Source organism: Squalius cephalus (assembly GCF_949319135.1).
Source record: "Squalius cephalus genome assembly, chromosome: 23".
Lineage (NCBI taxonomy): Eukaryota > Metazoa > Chordata > Actinopteri > Cypriniformes > Leuciscidae > Squalius > Squalius cephalus.
This window is the reverse complement of record NC_137144.1, coordinates 28,237,366-28,249,470: the sequence shown is the minus strand read 5'-3', so window position 1 is coordinate 28,249,470 and position 12,105 is coordinate 28,237,366. Positions and strand designations below refer to the sequence as shown.

The window sequence follows — 12,105 nt, the reverse complement described above, 5'->3', positions numbered from 1 at the left end:
TTGACCTATGTATTGGCAAATGATATTACAAAATCTAAAATGAAATAAAAGTGATTTCATATATATATAATTGTTTTTATTAGAATTTATTTTTATATTTTTAGTTATTATTTTAATTTAGATAATTTAATTGGTAACACTTTATTTTGATAGTCCGTTTGTTGAGACTTTACTAGTTATTAGTAGCCATTCAGTAGCTTGTCAACAGTGCATCAGTTGACATTCAACAACACTGTTTCAACAGACAAGTAACATACGTTCAACTGACTGCCTTTAGACTATAAGGTACAATTCACGTGTTAATCTACAGATTTTCCAAAAAAAGTGCCTGTTGACTGTCAATATTATTTTGCAACAGGTTATTAACCAATTGGCGACTAACTTTCAATTGTCAACTAACTCTCTGTAGATTGAGTACCAACAACTCAAGATCAATCTGTCAGTTAAATGTCAACAGTCATGTCAGCATATGAAGTATATGATACTGTATATCCTACTCAAGGGGTCTCATGTGCATCAAATTTATGATTATTTTAGCTGATTTAAAAATGTTTTTTAAAAATGTTTTAACCATTTGTATAATCTGTTGATAGTCAACTAAAGATTAGATCTGTTGCTTGTCAACAAATAAATTGTTTATAATCAGTTGACTATTAATAGACATTATCCACTAAGTGTTAGTAGGTACATTTTAGGACTATCTAATTAAAGTGAAAGACAGTTTATATCAGTAGAAAGTCTATAACTTATCAACAGATTGAAAACATACTTTTTTTGTACGTTTGGATAGATGCTGAAACGTATGATACAGACATGTCTGCAACGTAGAATTATTACGAATTCACAGCTACAAAACGTTTACGAATCATAAAGATATCTGTATCATTTCCCTTATACTGTTTTATAGATAAATGTAAGTTCCCTTAACCCTACTCCCAAACCTAAATATAAATTACTCATTTTAAACAGAATATAAAAAGAATAAAACACTTTATGGACAGAGATGTGTAGGGAAATGCCAGTTTTATTAATAGCATTAAAATATATTTTGAGCCACTAACATTAATCCTACTCCTGCCCCTAAACCTACCCATAGGCCTAACGTTAACCATTTCTTAAAACTATGCAGGCTAAAATTATGAAGAAAAACAACAGATGTGTAATCATAATAATTTATTGCGAAAATGTAAATCGGTACCACAAGTCGCTCAAATGACGATGTGTTGCAGTCCTCTCTGGCAGTATATAATAGTTTTGTATAAGGGACAGAGCAGAATTTAAGTTATTAATCCATGAAAATGTTAACCCAGCTTCCCTCTGCATGAAGACGGCGCTTCTGCATTCAGTGTTGCCAGATTGGGACGGTGATTTCCAGCCCAAAAGCTCACCAAAACCCGCCCACTACAAGAAAAAACCGCCCAAAATTTTACTGCCAAAATAATATGATATAATTTCATTACCATGTCATTGAAGGTTGATAAGCACAATTTGTATCTCCTTAAAACAAAATAACAATGATAAAAAATAAATAAATAAAAAAAAAAAATTCCAGGAAAACAGATCAAAACAGGGCAATAATTAAGGAGAATAGCCAATATGACTACAATGACCAGATGTACACTGTCAAAACGGCAATCAAGAAATGAACCGATGACTTTAACCCTCGGAAATACACATTGCAGAACATAACGCATAATTTAGCAGTCAAAAACGGATTCATCGTTGATTCAAACCTTTTTCAGCAGCTGTCAGGGCCGAGTATAGTGCAGTCTGGACGGTGTTAAAGTTGCCGATGTCTGGTAAGGTTAGGCTAGTGTGCACATGACCATGGACATATTTCACGTCCCATATTTGATTTCATTTCAAGTCATTCAACTGTGCTCTCCTCTCAGAGTTATAGTCACCTTCGATATCACCCACCACGTGTACGTTTTTAGAGTTGCTCACTATCTCACTCTTTGTGTAGATACAACTTAATGTTTAGTAGGCTATATCACTTTGGAATTAGCGATCACTTGAGTATACAGCTACAACTTATCGCGCTCAATCGCATCTGCCTGCTGATCGCTGATTGGCTAAAAGTGCGTGCTCGTCGGTGATGTCAACACCAACGCCAGCTGACTCTGCATGGGCGTGTGTGTACAGTAATGTCATGATGACTGATTTTATGGACTACATGCACACTTTAGTTTAGTTTTTTAACCAATTAGACTTTAAAATGTAGATGTTTGAAAACCGCCGAACTGACCCCAAACCAGCCCAAATTTTGTCTACCCGCACAAACCCTTTTTTACCCGCACAATCAAATTCAAAACCGCCCAATTGGGTGGGAAACCCGCCCAATCTGGCAACACTGTCTGCATTTCAATGTTGTTTCAACTGAAACACGGCATGCTGCAATCTGTGACGAAGCAGGCGAGAGCCAATGAGCGTTTGATATCACTGCCGTAAAACATGTCGTAACGCTTCTTGAGGGCGCAATTTTTGAATTTAAATTCATCACGAATTTGATGAGATGAAGATCGCTGGATGTGGATGAAGGGCTGAATTTTGATCTGTTTCTTGCTTGCGTATGGATTATAAAGATTTGGATTACATCTAACATTACGTTAGCTAATAAAAATTATGTATTTTGTTAATTTATATTGTGTTTTGGTGTAACGTTATTATGGTTCTATAGGAGAAAACGCCTTGTGTCTCACCGCGGTGCTGAAAAATCCAGCTTAAACCAGCCTAAGATGGTCAGGCTGGTTTTGGCTGGTCTCCCAGCCTGGTCATAGCTGGTTTATCAGGCTGGTTTTAGAGGGGTTTTGAACACTTTTTTTAGCTGGTCAGGCTGGTCTTAGCTGGTCAGGCTGGTCTTAGCTGGTCATTGTTGAGCTTTGCTGGTTTTAGCTGGTCAGCCTGGCTGGTCTTAGCTGGTCTTAGCTGGTTTTAGCTGGTCATTGTTGGGCTTAGCTGGTCAGGCTGGTCTTAGCTGGTTTTAGCTGGTCATTGTTGGGCTTAGCTGGTTTTAGCTGGTCAGGCTGGTCTTAGCTGGTTTTAGCTGGTCAGGCTGGTCTTTGCTGGTCATTGTTGGGCTTAGCTGGTTTTAGCTGGTCTTAGCTGGTTTTAGCTGGTCAGGCTGGTCTTAGCTGGTTTTAGCTGGTCAGGCTGGTCTTTGCTGGTCATTGTTGGGCTTAGCTGGTTTTAGCTGGTCTTAGCTGGTTTTAGCTGGTCATTGTTGGGCTTAGCTGGTTTTAGCTGGTCTTAGCTGGTCATTGTTGGGCTTAGCTGGTTTTAGCTGGTCAGGCTGGTTTTAGCTGGTCAGGCTGGTCTTAGCTGGTCAGGCTGGCTGACTCTATGTCTTCTCTATTTTTCCTGCCACTGGGTGTTGTGACAAATAATGTAAACAATTCCAAGTATACTTAAAAATAATCTTCAGGAGCACAGGCAACCATTCAAACAAATTCCTTTTATTTGATATTGCAGCCCATTAAAACAACCCATTGATATGCTAACAGTAATGTACAAAATTATTAATTGAAATGATTGAAATGCTAAAAACTATAATAGTAACTAAAGGAGAACAATAACAGAATTATAGAGATACATTTTACATAACATTTTTCTTCTCTTTTTTTATGACATCTTGTATTTTTTGGGATATGTAATACCCCACTTGCTTCTCCCGCTTCTCTCTCTCCTTTTTCGGGTTCTTTTTGTTTGAGCCAGTCACTGAAGCAGACTTGAAAGATAAATAATTTAGATTATTAATTTGTCACTTTTCAACTAGTAAAACTTAGAAAGTTAATCAACTAATGTAAAACCCTTTTACTAAATTGGCTACGGCTACATAAAGTATATGAATGAATGAATGAATGAATGAATGAATGAATGAACGAATGAATGAAATAACAGATTACCTCTCAAAACTTGCAGCTTGGAGGGTGTCAGGGGAGGCTTTGCAGAATGTTTATTCGTGGGACACTCCTTTCCTGACACACTTCTGCTCTTTAAAGTGTTTGTTCCCCACAGTGCCACAGCTATCTCTTTAACATAGAGAGAATCTTTTGTAGATAAATTAATCTTCTCCCATGCCTTTTCTCTGATCCAAACTTTGTTTCCTATGTGGATCAAGACAAAACAAAAATGAGCTTCAATTGTATGAAAAAAAAAAAAAACACTCTTCAAAATATCATCTTTTATGTTCTACAGAAAAAAGACACTTATACAGAACATATTCCAGTTGGTAGCTTTAAATGTTGTGACGTTACTCCTACTTTGGCTACCACATAAGAGCTGCATTTTTTTTTTTTTTACAGATCACAATATTACAAATAAGAAGCTGTATTTTTCTTCCTACAAAGATATCTAGTCATTTCAGTGAGATCTTAACAATTTGTGTGGAACCTTTCAGCATGTGTCAAGTAACTTTAGTCTAGGTAGATGCCATATTTAATTCCAAGTGAATCAAAAATGAGGCTGTGTGGGATATGCATACAGTCAGTTCAAAAGGTTGTACCATCTAAATACGCTGGATCTTTTTACTTCATCACCACCCATGTTTTCTAAAGTTGATTTTTTTTCAACATTTCATCAACATAACAGTACATTTAACCGATTGTAAGTCTGTCTTTTACAGACAGTGTTAGCTGTAGCTTTGATTTAATTAAAAGTCACAATATGTGATGATCATTAGCTTCAATGCAGAACATTAATAACTATGATTGGGACTGCCATATATACATACATTATAATGAGCAAAATATTGCATTAAAAACGTTGTGAATTCTTTGGGTTTAGTTGCTGTGTTTCAGCGTGTTGTCCTAGGAGGAGCGCATCCACAACAGGAGTTTCACTATGTAATAGTTGATTACTATTAATAATAGCTCAAGTTAATCTGTGCATGATTTTGTGCAAGTGTAAGTTGTAATATTGTGTTTATTTTGTATAAATATCTAATTTATCACATATAGGTTTAGGGGTGTTCCTTCAGCTCTTTAGCTTTAGCGCACGCAGCTCAAACACAACGTTATTTGAAACAGAAATACTAAAGATGTTTAATATTACTGTAGTATTAAAATGTTTAATATTACTGCAATATTAACGGATCTTCTATCGCCCTATAATCCATCGCGCTCTTTAAGGTCACTAAATTCGAGGCTTTTGGTCATACCTAGGATATCCAGATCCACCAAAGGAGGGAGAGCATTTTCACATTTAGCACCAAAACTCTGGAATAGTCTTCCGGATACTGTTCGTTGCTCAGACTCGCTCTCCCAGTTTAAAACTAGATTAAAGACGCATCTCTTCAGCCAGGCATTCATATAATACTTTTAATCTTACAGTTAAATCCGACCTCTAGTTTATAAACGCCAGAGGAGAACTGGCCCCCGACTGAGCCCGGGTTCTCCCAAGGTTTTTTTTTTCTCCATTAGGTCACCTGATGGAGTTTTTCGGTTCCTTGCCACTGTTGCCTTTGGCTTGCTCAGTTGGGGATATTTGGGGATATTTAATTTAATTAATCAATCAACGATACTATTGATCAGCATTACCAAACGTGGACGTTCCACTAGAAACAAACATTGATGTTGTTCTGCCCTTACTAAAATTTGGGTAGGACTTCTAGCTTGGCAGACAGCTAACAGGTTCTTCAATAAACACCCAGGAAGCAGTAGGACGTTTAGGATGTTTTATCAGAAACACTGTGAAACTGCAATACAGAAATACAAATGTACATATTAATAAACTTGAATAGGTTAAATTCTTATTAACACAGGATTAAATACTACTTTGAAAGCACAAAATACAGTAACACACTAAATTTACCCATTAACCACACATGGTTATATAGCGATTAGCATGAATGCTAACTTAACATGGAAAACGCCATAGACAGGCTAACGCGATTAGCATCTTTACCATTTTTAACACTTTTCACACAAATATGTAATTCAAACGGTCTTTACTTAAGGTTGTCATGAAAATGCAACTTTAACCATCACTTACAGACATAAGTTCTTCAGAGTTATGAAGACAAAACGTGTAAAAGATGATGAAAAGTGCTCAGCTGTGCTTCAGGGTTGTTGCATGCATTGAGAACTACGGCAAGTCTAAAGAGACAAACAGCACGGTGAGTAATTCTTCTACCTGCTTTCTTAAAGGAGCAGCACACTTTCTTAAAGGAGCAGCACACTCCCCGCCTGGTATAATATGGTATACCACTATGTCTCCCTGAATAAAAGAACGACTTCCGAGATGGGTCTTGAATAAACTCTAGCAGAACCTCCTTGAACTACCCTAACCTCCACTTGGCGAACTCTACCATCTCGGCCAGGAAACGTATTGACTATCAGTCCCATAGGCCATTCATTCCGCCTGGCTCCCTTGTCTTTAAGAAGCACAACATCTCCAAATTGTAAGTTGGGTTGACTTGTCTGCCATTTCCGTCTTGGTTGTAGTGTGGCAAGGTATTCCTGACGCCATTGTTTCCAGAAGTGATCCGCAAGGTTTTGGACCTGCTTCCATTGACTCCGGTAAAGATCCTTTAAGTCAAAGTATCCCAAAGGAGCGGTCAGTGAATCTGTTTTCTGTGTCAAAAGCATGGCAGGCGTGAGGACAGCAGGACTGTGTGGATCTGATGACACTGGGACTATTGGCCTTGCGTTCATTATAGCAACAACTTCGGCCAATAGCGTGACTAAGACCTCATGTGAGAGTTTGGGGGAATGCACCTTGAGTAGCATGGCATCCAGAATGCGGCGAGCAACACCTATCATTCTTTCCCATGCCCCACCCATGTGAGAAGAGTGGGGTACATTGAAGTCCCAAGTACAGCCTTGTTCCTTGAGATAAGACTGAAGCTCTGCCTCTTGTGGTGTTATACCTAGTTCTCTACAGGCACCGACAAAGTTTGTTCCGCGGTCGGAACGAAAGAGCTTTGCTGGTCCTCTGATAGCGGTGAATCTCCTTAGAGCATTTATGAAGCTCGATGTTGATAGAGACTCCACTACCTCTATGTGCACTGCTCTTGTGACTAGACAGGTAAACAACACTGCCCAGCGTTTTCCTTCAGAAAGACCTCCTCTGGTGCGACGAGCACAAACTGTCCACGGGCCAAACACGTCCATCCCGACATGAGTAAATGGAGGAACTTGGGTAACTCGATCGACAGGTAGGTTGGACATTTTTTGCGTTTCTGTCTCGCCTCTTAACTTCAAACAAGTAACACATTTGTGTAGGACACTTGAAACCAGTCTCTTTCCTCCCAATATCCATAAACCGGCAGACCGAATGGCGCCTTCGGTGATGTGTCTGCCTTGGTGTGCGACTCGTTCATGGTAATAACGCACCAACAGTGTTGCAATGTGATGGAGTTTAGGGATGATTATTGGATGTTTCTCTTCCCATGAAATTGCGGCGGAGGACAGGCGACCACCTATTCTCAACAAACCGTCAGTGTCCATGATGGGATCAAGTTTTCTGAGATGGCTGTGTTTTGACACACTCTCTCCTTTGGACAAATTTTTAATTTCCTCTTTGAAGATTTCGTGTTGTACACAACGGATTATTACAGTCCTTGCCTGTGAGAGATTGTCCATCTTTGTTTCGTCCAAGGTCTTAAAGCAAGATCTGACTTTCTGAATAAGTCTAGCTACTCCAAGGGTCAGTTGCTTCCAGCTGGAAAAGCGCTCGAATCTGTGCGAGCCAAGGTGAGCTTTGGAAACATTAGTAGCCAGGGTTGTAATCAGGGGACGCACATCTGCGTCCAAGTCTGGTTCCACAAGCTCGAAGACTTCCTGCTGAGACAAAGCAGCGTTATCTTTCTTTTTGAGAAAGGGGGGTCCACAAAACCAGTTGGTTTCCTTCAAGAGAGTAGCTGGTATGTCTCGTGTGCCGTGATCTGCAGGATTGTGTCCTGTGTTGATAAAATGCCATTGTTCGGAGCGTGTTGACTTTCGGATGCGTGCTACTCTGTTGGCAACATATACGTAAAACCTTCTGTTAGTGTTGTATATATAACCAAGCACTACTCTACTATCTGTGTAGAACTTAACTGTGTGCACCTTCATGTCCAACTCTTCCACCAACGTGTCTGCAAGCTCTACCGCGAGTACGGCTGCACAAAGCTCCAGACGTGGCACTGTTTTGGAGCCAATTTGGACTTCCCCATGCAGAATCCAACCTGAATGTTTCCCTGATTGTCAACTGTTCTGATGTAAGCTACTGCAGAGATAGCTGTGGTAGAGGCGTCAGAAAAGACACAAAGTTCCCTGGATTGTGTAGAGACCAAAGAAATGGGTAAGTATGACCGTGGAATCTGAAGCTGCTCGAGTGCAATGAGCGAATCTTTCCAGGTCTTCCACCTTGTCTTTTTTTCGGCAGGCAATGGGGCATCCCATTCACAATACTCTGATGAAAGTTCTCTGACAAGTGACTTCCCTTGTATTGTTATTGGAGCCACAAAACCAAGTGGGTCGAACAGACTGTTGACTGTTGAGAGAACACCCCTGCGCGTAAATGGTTTCTCTTCTCTGGAGACGAAGAAAGTGAAGCTGTCGCTCTGAAGGTTCCAGTTGAGCCCTAAGCTTCTCTGCACAGGTAGAGGGTCTACTCCCAGTGCTAAACCCTTTAGCTCTTTAGCCCGTTCTTCGGGTGGGAATGCCTCCAACACAGCCTTGTGATTGGATGCTATTTTGTGTAGTCGAATGTTTGATACTGCTAACATTTCTTTAGTCTTTTTTAGAACATGAATGGCGAGGTCACTGGTAGGAAATGAGGCCAAACCGTCATCCACGTAAAAATCTCTCAAGACAAACTGATTTGCCTCCAGGCCATATTCGTCTTCCTCTTGTAGAGCAGCTCTTCTTAAACCATATATGGCAACGGCTGGTGAGGGGCTATTTCCAAAAACATGGACAGTCATGCGGTACTCTGCAACCTCTCTGGCAGGGTCGTTGTTCTGAAACCAGAGGAACCGCAGGAAATCACGATGCTCCTCGCAGACCCTGAAGCAGTAGAACATCTGCTCTATGTCTGCTACTACAGCAACCGGTTCTTTACGGAAGCGAGTAAGTACCCCAAGGAGTGAGTTGTTTAAATCAGGGCCGCTCAAAAGGATGTCATTCAGGGAAATACCATCATGCTTAGCACTGGAGTCGAATACAGCTCGAATCTGACCTGGCTTGCGTGGATGGTAAACCCCAAAAATGGGCAAATACCAGCGTTCTTGGTCTCGGGGGAGCAGGGGAGCTGGTTCTGCATGTCCTGATTCAAAGATTCTCTGCATGAATGCAAGCATGTGTTCTCTCATTTCCTGACTTCTTTCCATCCTACGGCGTAGTGTCTTGAAACGGTTTTCTGCTTGTACTCTATTGTTGGGAAGTTTGCGCCTTGGTTCTCTGAAGGGCAATGGAGCCACCCAACTGTTTGAGTCGTCCATAAACATCTTTTTGTCCATGATTTCCAGAAAGATCTTATCTTCCACAGACATAGCAGGCTTGTCATCCTGGGCCGTTTGCTGGAAGACTCCTTTACCAAGACAATCCGTTTCACTAAACAGGTTGTCAACATCTGCGAGATGTGCAACTCCAGGTTGAAGTACTTGAACATCCACCTTCTCTTTGATGTGAAGCTTACTTGGACAAGGATCAAAAAGAGATGGACGGCCGTTACTCAGTATGTTAGTCTTGTAGACACTGATGGAGTCTGGTTTGTGAGCTGACCCCAAACACACTTCTCCTATGATAACCCAGCCCAGATCGAGGCGTTGGGCATAGGGTGCGTTATGAGGTCCGTTGCACTGCTCTCGGACTTTATGCACTCTTGGTACATCACGTCCGAGTAGGATAAGGATGGCTGCTGTGGGATCGAGTGGAGGGATCTTGCCCACAACGCTTTTGAGATGAGAATAGTGTTTGGCGATCTCTGGCGTGGGAATTTCTGACCTATCATCCGGCAACATATCACATTCAATCAGAGATGGGAGTGGGATCTGATTCTTACCATCTAAAGATTCCATGACGAAGTTGTTAGCTCGTCGCCCTATGGTATCAATGACTCCTGAGCATGTCTTCAATGTGTATGAAGCTGAACCTTCCTTGATGTCAAAGAGCTCAAAAAACTCACTTCTTGCCAAAGATCTGTTACTCTGTTCGTCGACAACAGCGTAGGTTCTCACGGCTCTTTCTCTATGGCCTACTGGGTAAACACTGACAAGACAGATTTTTGCACATGACCTTGACCTGGAAGCAGTCCCACATATGTCTGTGCATTTGGATGTGATAGCTAAAGAGGCTCCTTCCCTTTGCTCCCCGCCTTGATCTTTCGCCATTACAGGGGCTCCAGAAGTCCACGGAGCTGGTCCCGGATGAAGTGCTGTTGGGTGACTATCACTATTGCACTCTCTGCATTGAATGTTTTTGTCGCAGTTCTTGGCTAGGTGACTGGATGAAGCACAACACCTGTAACAGATGTTCTTGTCCCTAAGGTAGGTTTTTCTCTCATCCAAAGGTTTGCTTCGGAAACCACGGCACTTCCTCAGGGGATGTGGTTTGAGGTGTAGGGGACACTGCTTGTCTAGGTCGATCGGTGCTTTTTCTCCCGAATTGTCTTGATGGTTGTCAGTGTCTACTGAGATGTCCGTCCTCCTGACAGAAACAGGTGTTTTCAAGTTTTGTTTAAAGGGTCTTTCAGTTTTGTTCATGCTTGGACCAGTAAGTAATGCGAAACTCGGGTCGTTCAGAATCTTGGCCTGGTCACAGACAAACTTTGCAAATATAGAGAATGGTGGGTATGGAGCTCTGTAGGCTTCTTTGTAACGAGATGCTAGAGAGACCCACTTGTCATGCAGGGAGTATGGCAGTTTCTGAACAATTGGAGTGATGCCACGAGATGTATCCAAGTAACTGAGCCCAGTTAAGAAGCCATCTGCTCTGGCGGCCTCTAGCTCCAAAAGAATGTCTCCAAATTCTCTCAGCTTTTGATTGTCTCTGTTGCTGATTTTTGGAAAATCCTCTATTTTCTTGAAGAGAGCATTTTCTATGGCTTCCGGCGATCCAAAGCAGTCCTCCAGCCTTTGCCACACCATATTCACACCCGCTGCTGCATCATGGATATGAACCGCTCTTATCCTCCTTGCCTGCTCGGAAGATTTTGGTCCCAGCCATTTGCAAAGGAGATCTAACTCCTCTCTTGGTGCTAGGTGTAGGCTCTCTATAGAGCTGTAGAAGGATGCCTTCCAGGCCCTATAGTTCTCTGGTTGGTCGTCGTACTTTAGTAGCCCTGAGCTCACCATTTCGCGGCGTACCAAATACTTGGCTAAGTCTGACATAACTGCTGAACCAGACTCGGGCTCTCTGGAAGCAAAGGTTGAATAAGGCTGAGAAGGTTGGTCATGGTTGCCTGATAGTGTAGCCATGTGTGAGTGATCTCTGTGGCTAGAACTTCCTCGTAGTGGAGATGAATGATATGGACGCTCAAAGTCGTACAGAGCGGACTTATATGGACTTTGATGGTGGCAACTCGAAGGAGCTTGTTCTTGAATGAATGTGTATTGAGCGGGTAATTCCTGAAACTCGTGGAGGCTGATTTCATTTGACTGCGTGGTACCCTTCTCCATGCATCTTTTAACTGGCTCACCAACTTCCATTGCTAGCTGGCGTGTTGGTGTTGGCACCGGTTCTTGGGGTTGCGAGTCATGGTGAGAGTGGTCAGATTTTGGATTAGTTGCAAAACCCTGCTCAACGCATTCACTCTTTAAGCTTATGCGATCAGGATCCCCTACTTCGTTCTCAGCAGCTGCCTCTAAAACTTCAGCTTCAGCATTGGCAGCTGCAGCAGCACTCTCTAGTCGCAGAGTGTGGAGGTTTGCTTCAAGCTCTGCTTTCTTCCTAGCAGCCACAGCTGCAGCTTTCTGTTGTTCTTCCTCGATATATGCTTGTGCTTTTAGCATGTCTGCTTCTTTTTGAGCAAATGATGCTTGAGTGCGAGCAGCCTCTGCCTTCGCACGTGCTCTGGCTGCTATAACACTTGCTGAAGAAGACCGGCTGCTACGTGAAGTGTTAGAGCATTGGGATCGTATCAAATCAAATCAAATCAAATCAAATCAAATCACTTTATTGT

At 41.8% G+C, this 12,105-nt stretch overlaps 2 protein-coding genes across 2 annotated transcripts in view; one reads left to right on the top strand and one right to left on the bottom strand.

Annotated features, from left to right (window-relative positions):
- irak4 (interleukin-1 receptor-associated kinase 4) overlaps nucleotides 1–12,105 on the top strand; it is a 34,458-nt gene that overhangs the window by 812 nt on the left and 21,541 nt on the right. The gene's annotated exons all lie outside the window — the stretch shown is intronic.
- Nucleotides 3,435–11,935, bottom strand: LOC307151287 (uncharacterized protein; the record flags this gene model as incomplete). The annotated part of the gene is made up of 3 exons (XM_079859239.1): nucleotides 3,435–3,727; nucleotides 3,906–4,106; nucleotides 5,589–11,935. One exon carries the CDS (start codon nucleotides 11,933–11,935, stop codon nucleotides 8,087–8,089), a length of 3,849 nt encoding a protein of 1,282 aa, XP_079715365.1. The 3' UTR covers nucleotides 3,435–3,727; nucleotides 3,906–4,106; nucleotides 5,589–8,086.